Raw genomic sequence first — 14,117 nt, forward strand, 5'->3', positions numbered from 1 at the left:
GCTGGAGACTTTGGATTCTCAGGCTGGCCTCTCTGCGTCGGTGGGAGGGGAGGTGGGGGCATTCCTACCCAGGTTATCCCCATTGGTTTCTATCTCTTTGGGGGGGGGGGCAGGAAGGTTCTGATGGGGAGGATTTTCCTCTCGGCCAGGTTTCTGAAGCCTCACAATCTTTCTCACAGGACAAGCAGGATGGTTGTCCTCACAAATGGGTGACATCGAGGATGGAGCCCACCACGGAAAACTTCTGTCAAAGTTTAGCAGAACTTTGACTGGCCCCTACTGGGCATGCCCAGGAAGGCACTGACCCTGCAGCCAGCAGGGGTCTCCCTTCAGTCTTCTTTTTTCCGCGCAGCAGTTGCCACGCGGCGAAAGGAGCTCTTCTTACCACGTTCCTGACAGGAATTCGGTTCTTTTTTTCCGAAGAAAATTTGCCCCTCAGGGGTCTCCCTTCGACAAATTTTTTTCAACTTCGCGGAAATCCGGTAAGTTTTTTGCCGATTTTCATCGACTTCCGTCGATTTTGGCCCTCGAGGCCTGTTGGCAATTACCGATCCCGCGGCTAAATTTTGGCCCAAGGCCATGGCGACGGAGTTCCGTCGATGTCCGGATTGCACCCGGACTATGTCAATCACAGACCCCCATAGGGTTTGTGTTTAGGTAGCGAGCATGATGTCCTGACTTGCACCAAATGTGCCTTAATGACACCCAAAGGCCGCAAAGCCAGGATGGAGAAGATGGGGCTCCTCTTCCATGCTCGCACCCCAACGCCATCGATAGCATCGACGTCATCGGAACCGGCACCGTCGAAGTTGCACCATCACCGTCAACCCTCCGGTGACCGTCCACCATCGATGACTTCTCGGCCGTCGACTCCTGTCCCCTCCCCGGATGGGCGAGGAGATCGGAAAGACAAACATCGCCATCGACGGCACAAGTCTCGGCCCGTCGAGGATCCAGAACCATTGACCTCCGTACAGGCCGAGCCACCGACTAAGAAGCCTCGGTCAGACCTGGCACCGTCCATGTCTCGTTCGCAGGCACCGAGGAAACCCTCACCCCCTCCGGGTGTGGGAGCCGTGATCCCACCGGTTACGGTGGTCCCTCCGGCTCAGCCTCAGCCTCCCTCTCCCGTCGAGCCAGGTATCGTTACCCCTGGTCTCCGGGCAGAACTGGACCGGCTGGTCCAGGAGGCCATCGAGAAAGCGATGCAGAGGTTCGCACCGTCTCCGGCACCGAGGAGGGAACCGACCACCGAGCCTCTGGTGGAAGCTCTAGCACCGCTACTGCGCCGCATGGAGGCGCTTATGACGGCCCTTCCATCGGTGCTTCCAGTAGCACAGACGACACCACCGTCTCCGACAGGATTCTCATCAGCAGGAGAAACACCGTTCCTGATTCCCCCTTCCGGGGTGGTCCCATCGGTGCCTTCTCGTCTCTCTCCACCGATATATCCTTCGGCTCCATCGATTCCAAGACTGGCACCGATTCCATCGGCAGCACCGAAGCCCTCGATGCCATTCCCAGTTCCGCCTGCAGCACCGATGCCATCAAGATTTCGCTCGATGCCCTCTGAGGTTCCTCCTAATATCCCGGATCCTCAACCAGGACCTTCAGGGCTTCAAGCCCCACATGATCCCTACGATACCTGGGGTGATGATACATCTTCTGACACAGATTTACCTTCACCACCTTCTCCTCCTGAGGATCTCTCCTTTATTAATTTTGTGAAGGAGATGTCGGAAATAGTACCCTTTCAGCTACAATCTGAAAACGATGACAGGCACCAGATGATGGAACTGCTCCAATTTCTGGATGCTCCTAAAATCATCGCTTCCATCCCTATTCACCAGGTGTTTCTCGATCTTTTAAAGAAAAACTGGGAATCTCCTTCATCTGTTTCACCAGTTAATAAGAAAGCTGACTCCACATATCTTGTCCAGTCAGCACCAGGATTTCAGAAGCCTCAACTGGATCATCGCTCTGTTGTGGTTGAGTCCGCGCAAAAGAAGGCCAAGCGTCTAAAGCCACACTCTTCCACTCCACCTACCAAGGACAACAAATTCCTAGATAGTGTGGGACGGAAAGTGTATCATGGTGCTATGTTGATTTCACGCATAGCTTCTTATCAACTTTACATGACTCAATATAACAGAGCCATCCTCAAACAGATGCAAGACTACGCTGACACCTTGCCGGAACAATACCAACCACAGCTTCAAGCCCTTCTTCACAAAGGATTTGAGGCAGGGAAGCACGAAATTAGAACGGCCTATGACATCTTCGATGCTTCCACAAAGGTTTCAGCCACAGCTATCTCAGCCAGACGTTGGGCTTGGTTAAAGTCATCCAACCTTCGCCCAGAGGTCCAGGATCGTCTATCTGATTTACCCTGCTTAGGGGACAATTTGTTTGGAGAACAAATTCAGCAAATTGTAGCTGAATTAAAAGATCACCACGAGACGTTGAAACAACTCTCATCCACTCCATCTGAGGTGTCCTCCAAACAACCATCTAAGAAGGACTCTAAAAAGTCGTTCTTTCGGCCACGTCGTTATTATCCTCCGTCGGCTAAGCCTCGACCTGCACGGTCTTCCAACAGAGCTCAGCCACGCCAGCCTCGGAAGCAAAGACCTACTGTAGCCCCTCCCCCTGGGCCTGCGGCGGGCCTTTGACTTCCCTGTAGAGAGCACATGCCAAACCCCTCTTCCAGACATCCCTGTGGGAGGTCGACTGTACCACTTTTTAAACCACTGGATACAGATCACCTCAGATCAGTGGGTACTAGCAATTATCGCACAGGGTTACCACCTCAACTTCATTACTCTTCCGGCAGACTCCCCGCCTCTTCAAGCATGGAGTCTAACCAGCCATTTGACTCCTTTACAACAAGAAGTATCCCTTCTTCTGCAATCAAATGCTATAGAACCTGTCCCTCCCTCTCAACAAGGGAAGGGATTCTACTCCAGGTACTTCCTAATACCAAAGAAATCAGGGGGGCTACGTCCCATTTTGGACCTTCGAGCCCTCAACAAGTACCTTCAAAAAGAAAAGTTCAAGATGGTAACCCTGGGCTCGCTTCTCCCTCTGCTGCAAAGGGGGGATTGGCTGTGCTCTCTCGACCTAAAAGACGCTTATACCCACATTGCGATAACACAATCCCATCGCAAGTATCTACGTTTTCTGGTGGGCCGAAACCATTATAAATACCGGGTACTACCTTTCGGTCTGGCGTCTGCTCCACGAGTCTTTACCAAATGCCTCGTCGTGGTAGCAGCATTCCTCAGGAAGGAAGGTGTCCACGTCTACCCCTACCTGGACGATTGGCTAATCAGGGCCTCCACCCAACAGATTGCTCAATCCTCCCTAACATTGACAATTCACACACTCCTTTCCTTAGGGTTTCTTGTCAATTACGAGAAATCTTGCTTAGTCCCATCTCAAACCTTATCCTTCATTGGGGCAGACTTGGACACCTTACAGGCAAAGGCCTACCTTCCGCATCAAAGGGTCCAGACTCTCATGTCCCTAGCTCGCCAGCTCCAGTCTCAAAACACTGCCACGACTCGCCAAGTCCTCATTCTCCTAGGACACATGGCATCCTCGGTTCAAGTCACTCCCATGACCCGACTAGCCATGAGAGTTACCCAATGGACTCTGCGACATCAATGGATTCAAGCTCTTCAGCCTCTGTCCTCCATTGTCACAATTACGCAAGCGCTACGCCTGTCTTTAACCTGGTGGACGACTCAAGTCAACCTCCTTCAGGGCTTACCTTTTCTTCCACCAGATCCCCAAGTAATCCTAACCACCGATGCTTCCCACATCGGTTGGGGGGCCCATGTGCACGATTTCCAAACTCAAGGACTCTGGTCTCGAGAGGAAGCCGAACACCAGATAAATTTCTTGGAACTGCGAGCAATCCGCTACGCGCTCAGAACTTTCCAAGCTCACCTATCGAATCAGATAATCTTGATCCAAACAGACAACCAGGTGGCCATGTGGTACATAAACAAGCAGGGAGGCACAGGCTCCTTCCTTCTGTGTCAGGAAGCTGTGCAGATTTGGGCGGAAGCCCTCTCCCACTCTATGTACCTCAGGGCCACCTACCTGCCGGGAGTGGACAATGTATTGGCAGACCAGCTGAGCCGTGTCTTCCAATCACACGAGTGGTCGCTCAATCCCTTGGTAGCGACCTCTCTATTTCACAAGTGGGGCTATCCCCACATAGACCTCTTTGCGTCCCCTCAGAACCACAAAGTGGACAATTACTGCTCTCTCACTCGGAGCCAACACTCTCGGCCCAGGGATGCCTTCTCCCTCAAGTGTACTACACTGAGGGTAATCTTATACTATGGTTCTCTTATACCAAGTGATTATATCAACAAAAGAGAACACATAAAATCACAAAATACAATATCAAATTTATAATTTATTAATGAAACATATAAAATAGATCCTGTCTAGACAATAATTACTATCTAACACAGTCATTCATCCACACCACAATCATATCACAATTACAGCCATACCACACCTATAAAAACATCATGTTCATAATGAAAAAATCCCAACACCAATGTGTAACACTTATTTTTAAGCACAATATCAAATATCTATTGCAGTAACATCTGTTATAATTCTAATAGCGTTTCACAATGTATAACAATGGCGATGTGATATAACTCTGTGTCTGTTAGAACCTGGTATTCTCAGGCTCCGGCAACACACACTATACTTTTCTGAATATTGAAACCAAAAAACGGTGACATCGTCCGCTGGACCTGCCCGACAAGGACTCCTTGTTTCGCCCGATTCACCCGGGCTTCATCAGGGATATTTTCGTCACTGTCGTCTCAAATGCAACCTATATTAAATATAACCATCAATATAGATAATAACCCACCATTGTTACCTTTAAAAACCCCTTTCTCTCCAAAATTTAAATATAGAAAGGATCTACCTTTACAAAGCCTTTTAAATTTCTTAGCGTTTAAGATATGTAACCTCCGTTACCGGATTAAAGTGCTTTTTCCTTCATTCGATTTTCCAAGTATAGACAAAACATTTTACAATTCAACCTCATTTCGCTAATTCCAGGGAACAACCCTGTAACCAAAACATAGCGAAAAAACACAATTTAATATCAGCTCAAAAATCTCTGGCTAAGGCGTTCTACCGACTGCATACTCACATTTCCTCCGGAACTGATGACATCACGTATAACGGCATGATGTAAAGCCATGAACCTAAACGTAAGTTTTATAATGCCATTCATTAAACCCTTAACTGAACTTATAATTAAACAAGATGCCTCCTCCATCCCAACCTCCAAGCCTTGTCCCTGACGGCATGGATGTTGAAAGGTTAGTCCTTCAGCCGTTTAACCTTTCCGAATCGGTTTCTCGTGTCCTGATAGCTTCACGAAAGCCCTCCACTAGGAGGTCCTATTCATATAAATGGAACAGGTACTACACATGGTGCACTTCTCAGTCCCTTGATCCCCTTTCCTGTCCAATCTCGAAATTCTTGGACTATTTATGGCATCTATCGGAATCAGGTCTTAAAACCTCTTCCATAAGGATGCATGTCAGTGCGGTAGCCGCCTTCCATAAAGGTATCGAGGGTGTCCCTATTTCAGTACAACCCCTGGTAACACGCTTTCTTAAAGGCTTGCTCCATCTGAAGCCACCCTTACGTCCTCCGGCCCCATCTTGGGACCTTAATCTGGTTCTTGGTCGTCTCATGAAACCACCTTTCGAACCTCTGCACTCCTGTGACTTGAAATATCTCACTTGGAAAGTGTTATTCCTTTTGGCTGTTACTTCAGCTCGCAGGGTTAGTGAATTGCAGGCCCTAGTTACCTATCCGCCTTACACTAAGCTCCTGCAAGACCGGGCGGTACTCCACACTCACCCTAAATTTTTACCTAAGGTAGTATCGGAGTTTCACATCAATCAATCCATCATACTAACCACCTTTTTTCCCAGGCCCCACTCCAACTCCGGGGAACAGGCTCTGCATACCTTAGACTGTAAACGAGCTCTAGCTTTTTATCTAGACCGTACAGTTCCTCACAGGAAGGGCACTCAATTATTCGTCTCTTTCCATCCTAACAAGTTAGGACAACCTGTGGGTAAGCAGGCTCTTTCCTCCTGGTTGGCGGACTGCATTTCTTTTTGCTATGAGCAAGCTGGCATTCCTTTCCAAGACCGTGTCAAAGCACACTCTGTGAGAGCCATGGCGACTTCAGTAGCACACCTTCGATCGGTGCCGCTTCCTGACATCTGTAGAGCTGCAACCTGGAGTTCTCTCCATACCTTTGCAGCCCACTATTGTTTGGACAAAGCTGGAAGACAGGACTCCATCTTCGGCCAGTCTGTCTTGCGTAACCTTTTTCCAACATGATGTACCAACACCATTCCACCCCAGTTGTGCCTGTTGCACGCCGTTGGGTGCATTTGGTGCAAGTCAGGACATCCTCAGCTCGGTACTCACCCATTTGTGAGGACCACCATCCTGCTTGTCCTGTGAGAAAGCAAATGTTGCTTACCTGATGTAACAGGTGTTCTCACAGGACAGCAGGATGTTAGTCCTCACGAAACCCGCCCGCCACCCCGCGGTGTTGGGTTCGTTCTATTTGTACTTTTTAGGCACTGCCTGTAGCTTTGAAAATCAGACTGAAGGGAGACCCCTGCTGGCTGCAGGGTCAGTGCCTTCCTGGGCATGCCCAGTAGGGGCCAGTCAAAGTTCTGCTAAACTTTGACAGACGTTTTCTGTGGTGGGCTCCATCCTCGATGTCACCCATTTGTGAGGACTAACATCCTGCTGTCCTGTGAGAACACCTGTTACATCAGGTAAGCAACATTTGCTTTTTCCATGGAATTTATTTTATTAATGCACAAAGTCTGTTTGGCAGTGAAGGCAGCAGGAGAGGGGCACTCTCTGACCCGATCCCTGTCTTCAGAGGATCTGCAGCCAGTATGGAGTCCAGTGCAAGCAAAGAGGAAGCATGTATTTAGCTCTTTCCTGTCAGCCTAGTTGTCCAGATTGTTGCGTCCGTCGGTCTCAAGACGGGTTCGACCTCTGTGCCTCACCTTTCTTCCTTCTCTCTCCTCAAGCCTTGGGAAGATGGCTGCTGCTGCGTCTTCATGCGCTCTCTCCGGTGTCCCCGGAACGGCAATGGGGATGGTGTTCGCCATGATTTTCCTGAGGGCCTCCTAGGGTGCATGCCACCCACTTCTTTATCCACGTCATGGTGGGAACCTCGAGGCATCCCCTCTAAGTGACGTCATCGCATCCTGGTATTTAGCCTGCGCTTCGTTTGCTAACAAACAGAGTTAGCAAGGATTGGATTGCCTCCGGTCTAAGCTGCTCTGCCACTTGCCAGTTGACGCAGGAAGCTCTCTCTGCCCTTTGGGGTATTCTTCACTACCCTGGGTTACCCGCTCCTCGGGGGCCCTTCTGCTTTATTTCAGGTTACCTATCTTGGGATACCGGGTACTCACTCCTCGAGGGCCTGCTCTCCCTAATCTGGGGCCTGCTACTGAACAACTTCTGCCTGCCAGGACCTTCAATGATACAGCTTCTACTTCAGTGAATACTAACCATTTCAGTCTGTCTCCTCTTCAGCTTCAGCGCTGTGTCTACATCCGGGACCTGTTCCTGCCTTGCCACACTGCCTATCAAGTGTGAGACTGGTCTCCTCTGCTGAGGACCCCTGGACTACTTCACTGGGTATCTTCACTGCTGCCCGCTCCCCAGGCAGTACTATCGAGCTGTACAATAAATACCACTTCTATGTGTCTGTGTGTGAATAGAGTCTAGCCTAGTACTGCGGTTCCTCACAGGGCTCCTCCCTGTGGGAGTGGCCATCACCGCAGTCCCCAAGAATCCACTCCCAACACCTCAAAACATAACACAGATGAGGAGTCTGAAAATGTGGATATTGTGAATGAGGTGCCAGTGGATTTTCTGGGGGCTGTCCCGGGTCGGGACGAGGTGGATCTGATTGGGGACCCAGAGGAGGTCCCAATAGCCGAGGGGATGACCCCCAAAGTAGTATGTCTTTTTCGGAAGGAAGAGCTCTGGCCCTTGATTCCACAGATGCTTCAGGAGCTGGGAATCAAGGTTTCTCAGGAGAAGTCCGATTTGGAGGGAGCGTATCCCGTCTTGGACGGCTTGTGGGGGGTCCAGCGAAAGATTTTCCCTTTCATAAAGAAGCTGGTGGTTCGGGAGTGGGACACTTCTGAGTCCAGCTTGAGAGTTGGCAGAGCTATGGCGAAGCTATATCCATTTCCTGAAAAGACATGAGAGCTTTTGGCGCTTCCCAAGGTTGATGCTTCGGTATTGACAGTAAAAAAAAAAAAAAAAGACCACTATTTAATTAGCGGGCTCTGCGATTTTGAGAGATGTGCCGGACCACAAGTTAAAGCTTCACCTCAAGAGGACATTTGAAGTCTCCTGACCTGGGCATAAGAGCGATGATTTGCAGCAGTTTTATACAGAGGGCATGTCTGTATTGGATCCAGCAATTACAGGTGCGGCAGCATATATGGCTGAGTGTATGGAGGTGGCTGTGGCATATGGCGCTGATTCTTTGTTTGACCTGATCAGAACATCTTCCAGGATCATGATGTCTGCAGTGTCTGTCATAATGGTTGTGGAACTGGTTGGCGGATGTGTGGTCCAAATCTCAATTGGGAGCTCTTCCTTTTAAGGGCAAGCTTGTTTGGAGAGGACCTGGAGCAGAGAATGAAGCATTTGGGAGAATCCAAGGTGCATAAGTTGCCAGAAGACAGGCAAAAGGACAGGAGATTTTTTTTTTTTCTGCACTAACACAGTTTCGTGAAAATAGGAGATTTCGTCCAGCTAAAGGTTCTTTGGGGCCTCAGAGACAGACCACAGCCAGAGCTAAGTTCTGAGGACAGTCCTTTCGAGGTGGTTGGCAGCCTTCCTGGGACAACTCAGGTGCAGATGCAGGCAGTGCAAAGTCCTCTCAATGAAGCGAGTATGATCCACTCATCAGTTCTGGCCATCAGAAGGTACCTGGTGCTGGTTTATGAGGCGAGAACCAAAATTACCATGGATCGGTGGATCCTAAGAATGGTAAAAGATGGCTACGCGTTAGAATTTGCTCGCCCACTTCAAGATGCTTATCTTGTTTCCCCTTGCGCTCCTTTCACCGATCAGCTAGCCATTCAGGAAACGCTGGACCGCTTGAAGTGACTGGAGACCATTGTCCCAATTCCTCGAGAGAAACAAGGAACAGGGAGGTGCTCCATTTATTTCGTCGTGCCAAAGAAGAAAGGGATATTTCGGCCAATTTTGGATTTGAAGAAGGTAAATGTGGCACTGAAGGCTTCTCATTTCTGTATAGAGATCCTAAGGTCGGTCGTAGCGGTACTGCGCAAGGAGGAGTTTTTAGCCTCTCTGGATTTGACAGAAGCTTGCCTGCACATAGCCATCAGGCAAGAACACTAGCAGTTTCTGAGGTTTATGATACTGTGAGAACATTTTCAGTTTCAAGCCTTCCCATTCGGTCTGGCGATGGCGCCACACATGTTTTCCAAGGTGATAGTGGCAGTGGTGGTGATCGGGAAGGTGTGCTGGTGCATCGATATCTGGGCAAAGTCAAAGGATCTGTCGGCAGTCAGTTTAACATTTGGGGGTAATAGTGTTTCTCAAAGAAGAGAGGATGCTGAAGTTAAGGGTCAGGTTTGGCACCTTTTGGGGCTTTCATTGCCCAGGGTCTAGGACTACTTGCAAGTCCTGGGTTCTATGTCTTCAACCTTGGACTTGGTCCCTTCGGCATTCGCACAAATGCAATCTCTTCCGAGAGCTCTTCTCTCCCAATGGAATCTGTTGTTGGAGGAGTTTCATCTTCCCCTCCTGCTTGAGAGGGAAGGCAGGGACAGCTTTTCGTGGTGACTCCTTTGATCCAATCAGGAGCGTGATAAGGAATTGGAGGTTCCGGATTGGGTGATACTCGCTAGCAATGCCAGCCTCTGGGGCTGGGAAGTGGTGTGTCAGGATCAGTCTGTACAGGGCCAGTGGTTGAAGAAAAAGGCTTGGTGGTCTATAAATTGGTTAAAATCAAGAGTAGTGCAATACGCTTTACTTGCCTTTCTGCCATGGTTACGAGGTCGTCCAGTGAGTATCCTGTCAGACAATACAATGGCGGTGGCCTACATCAACCTTCAGAGAGGAATCAAGTGTCATGGCTCAGGAGGCTCAGAAATTAATTCTCTGGGCAGAACAGCATTTAGAGAGAATAGTGGCATTTCCCATCGCTGGGGTGGACAATGTTCAGGCATATTTTCTAAGTTGGAGGACATTAGACCCCAGGGAGTGGGAGCTGTCGAAGGTAGCGATGCAATTCATTCGCAACAGTCGGGGCTCTCTCATATGGACCTAATGTCAACCAGGCAAAATGCCAAGGCATCTCATTTTTACAGATGGCAAAGAGAACATAGTGCAGAGGGCATCATTGCTCTGGTTCTGCCATTTCCTTGAAGTGTTCTGCTTTGTCTTTCCCCCATGGCCACTGGTGGGCAAAGTGATACTGTGGATAGCGAAACATCCAGGCAACGTAATTCTGGTGGCTCTGGAGTGGCCACGCCGACCATGTTTCACAGATCTCGTCAACTTGGCCATAGATGGACCACTGAGGTTTGAACATCTATCGAATCTTCTCTGCCAAGGCCCAATATTTTTGGATCAGGCAGTTCACTTTTGTCTTGCAGCCTGGCTTTTGAGAGGAGACAGCTGAGATGGAAGGGATATCCTGAAACTGTTATTACCACCTTGTTGCAGGCCAGGTGAACTTCTCCATCTTTGGCATATTTGTGAGTTTGAGTCCTGATGTAATGCTAACTGGGTGCAGTCTCTTTGACCTACTGTATGGCATATTTTGATTTTTCTAAAGGAGGGGTTGTTAAGGGTCTATAAATAATAATAAAACAAAAGCTTTGAGCTGTCTCCAAGGTAAAGTAAAGGGTTATTCATTGTCTGCTCATCCGGATGCCATACGTTTTCTTCGGGGAACAAAGAATTTGCGTCCTCCGGTGAAGAAGACTTATCTGTCTTGAAATCTTAATCTGGTGCTTAGAGGATTGTGTGAAGCTCCATTCGAACCACTGAGGAGGGCAATCTTAAAGGACTTGACTGTCAAGGTGATCTTCCTGGTGGCTATTTGTTCGGCTAGAGTTTCAGGCGTTGTTGTGCCAAGATCCATTTCTGCAGATTTCAGAGTCAGGGGTGTCTTTGTGCATGGTGGCCTCTTTTTTGCCAAAGGTGGTTTCGGGATTCCATGTTAATTGGACTGTGGAACTTCCAGCATTTCCAGATTTGGATTTCTACGCACCTCATGCAAGAGAACTTAGAATCCTGGACATGAGGTTGGCATTACTAAGGTACCTGAAAGTCACTAATGAGTTTCGTAGATCAGATCACCTCTTTGTTTTTGTGGAATGGTCCAAAGCAGGGGTGACAGGCTTCAAAACCTCCAATTGCGTGTTTTTTCAAAGAGGTGATTGGTTTGATGTATATATCTAAAGGTTGACTGATGCCTGAAGGTTTGAGGGTTTACTCGACGCACTCTCAGGCGACCTGTTCGGCTGAGCTCAGCAAGTAACTCCACAGGAGATTTGCAGGGCAGTTACTTGGAAGTTGCCGCACGTTTTCACCAGACAGTATCACTTGGATGTCGTGGCTCTGACTCCCATGAGCTTTGGTGAAAGTGTTCTGCAAGTGAGACTCTCCAGGTCCCACCCAATTTAGGGGTGCTTAGGTACATCCCAGGAGTCTGGACTGATTATAGTACATACAGACAAGGAAAACTGGTTCTTATCTGCTGATTTTTGTTCCTTTAGTACCACAGATTAGTCCAGAGACACGCCCATTGAGGGTGGGAGAATAGACTCCTCGTTCTGATGATTTATATGTATTGCAGAGTTGTTGTGGTTCTCCAGGCTGTTTGTTTACTGTGGTTTGCTTATCCTAAATTCTGGGACAGAGTTTCCAGTCGGTTACAGTGTCACCATCCTCCTGTTGAGGGAGTTGGCTGTTAAAGTTTTGGTGTGTATCTTGGCTTGGGTACAGGTCAATACTGAGGGTTTGCAAGTGGCACACTAGGCTATGTAGCAGTGTCTGTCTCCATCTGTTGGTAAGGATGCAAAACCCTGGAATCTGGGCTGATCTGTGATCCTACAGATATGAAAATTAGCAGGAACCAATTTTCCTTTTTTTTTTTTTTTCCACTTTGCATATTTCCATCAGCCCTGGTTATCATGCTGCCCATAATTACAGCAGAACGGAACAAATGTTCTAGCCTTTTTCAAGAGTTAATAGAAGTTAGTGGTTCTGCTCTGCTAAATACACACCAAATGCCTGCTACAGATTAGAGGTAGTGACTAGGTCTCTGTTGGGATGAAAGTCTATTTTAAATATGCAATAACCAAATACAAACTGAAATATAAGCAATGCCCCCCACCCCCCATCCTGAGGAGTTTGAATGTCATTTATTTGTTTTTGTACAATTTTTCGCAATGCAGTTTGTGCATTTCCAAATCAATATGGTCAAGTTGCCAAAGTCAGGTTTCCTGAGTACAGGAGAGGAAGAAATCATTGACTACATTTTTGGCAGGTATTGTGAAAGTTAAACATTTGTGCTGTGGAGTGCCTGCACAACTGATGTGAACTCCATGAGTGAAGAAGCTACTGTGCAACTGAGAATTTTAAAGTCATTACAAGGTGCAAGAAATGCAATGAGTTTATCAGAAAGCCCACGTAGCTGCCAAGTCCGTACTACTTTGTATCTACAGATCTTGTAGCCAATTTTCAATGGAAAAACTGTGCATGAGGCTTTTTCTCTTTTAAAAATTGCATACAAATACAAAGTGTCCGTGACTTTGCATCTGCTTTTGCTACGGGCAAATATTTGCTGAAAAACGTGCATAAATCTAAAGATCCAATCTTATGTGCATTGTGTCTCAATCTTGCCCTTTTTCCGCCTCCAGGAATGCCTCCCCTCAGTCTGTCTTAAAGTTCACACACTATGCTTTTTAGCTGGATTGAGGAAGCAGTTTTGAGACATGCAAGTTTACCTGGATAAATCCACTTTTTTTCCCTGGATAAAATAACCTTCTTAATAAAGAACATATCTGAAAACAAAGGGGTTAACAAAAAAAAAGTGATTCTACTGATTTGTAAGCCCTCTGGGGACAGGGAAATACCTACCATATCTGAATGTAATCCTCTTTGAAGTGTCTAAAAGCAGAATATAAATCAAATCAAAATAAAATAAAACAAAAGAATGAAATGCAAATACTAACCATTCTTGTTAATGTACCCATGTCTTATGTTCAATTGACAGACCTCCGTAGTGTTTGACATCAAATTGCGAGGAGAGTTTGATGGCACTGTTACCCTTCACCAGCCTGTCCTTCCAGCTCGGTCTATACATCCATACCAGATCCCCGTGGCAGGTACATCAAGTAGACTGGTTAAAATGAAGCCCACCTCAGAAACTAGCAGTGTGCAGACTCTCCTTGCATTCAAAAGCATCCTACAGGAGTAATAGCAAGCTGTCAGAACTGCCCAGCAGATGTAAGTCTGCTTTCAGGAAATTGTTAGTTATGGAGCAGTTGGAGGAGAGAGGCCTGGCCTCTGACCACCCCCTATTAGTGAGCCACTGTGATTTCTCCCATTGACAACAACATCCAGAAAGCAGCTCTCCAGCTTCACTCACTGCAACACTCTGGCTGCCATGAAATCTTTGTTGTTAATCCTGTTTCTAATATAACATTGGTAATATAATATCTGATATTACTATGATAAAAAGTACCCTGTTTGTACTGAGAATTGATGCAAAGCCACAAAGCAGTGACAACAGCTGAGGTTGTTTGTAAGGATATGACTGTTATGGTACTGTGCATTTTGGTTTGAGCGTGAGTAAGCACTGCTTAGCATTAGGTGACTTTTTTTTTTTAATTATATATATGTAAAGAGGTGATGATGCTATTTGTGATATGTCAATAGAATATATAAATTAGTTTAGAAAGTGTTTTATGAGAATAGTATGCTGTCTGTTTTTCTGAGGTCCCTATTTATAGAAGCAT

General features: G+C 47.4%; 1 protein-coding gene across 1 annotated transcript in view; it reads left to right on the forward strand.

Moving 5' to 3' along the window:
* Positions 1-14,117, forward strand: part of RMC1 (regulator of MON1-CCZ1) — a 135,351-nt gene that overhangs the window by 56,027 nt on the left and 65,207 nt on the right. Inside the window, exon 10 of the mRNA XM_029591133.1 lies at positions 13,373-13,484. Within this exon, the coding sequence (XP_029446993.1) occupies positions 13,373-13,484 (112 nt within the window). The remainder of the gene's footprint in view (positions 1-13,372; positions 13,485-14,117) is intronic.

This window comes from Rhinatrema bivittatum, chromosome 2 (genome assembly GCF_901001135.1).
Source record: "Rhinatrema bivittatum chromosome 2, aRhiBiv1.1, whole genome shotgun sequence".
Classification (NCBI taxonomy): Eukaryota; Metazoa; Chordata; class Amphibia; order Gymnophiona; family Rhinatrematidae; genus Rhinatrema; species Rhinatrema bivittatum.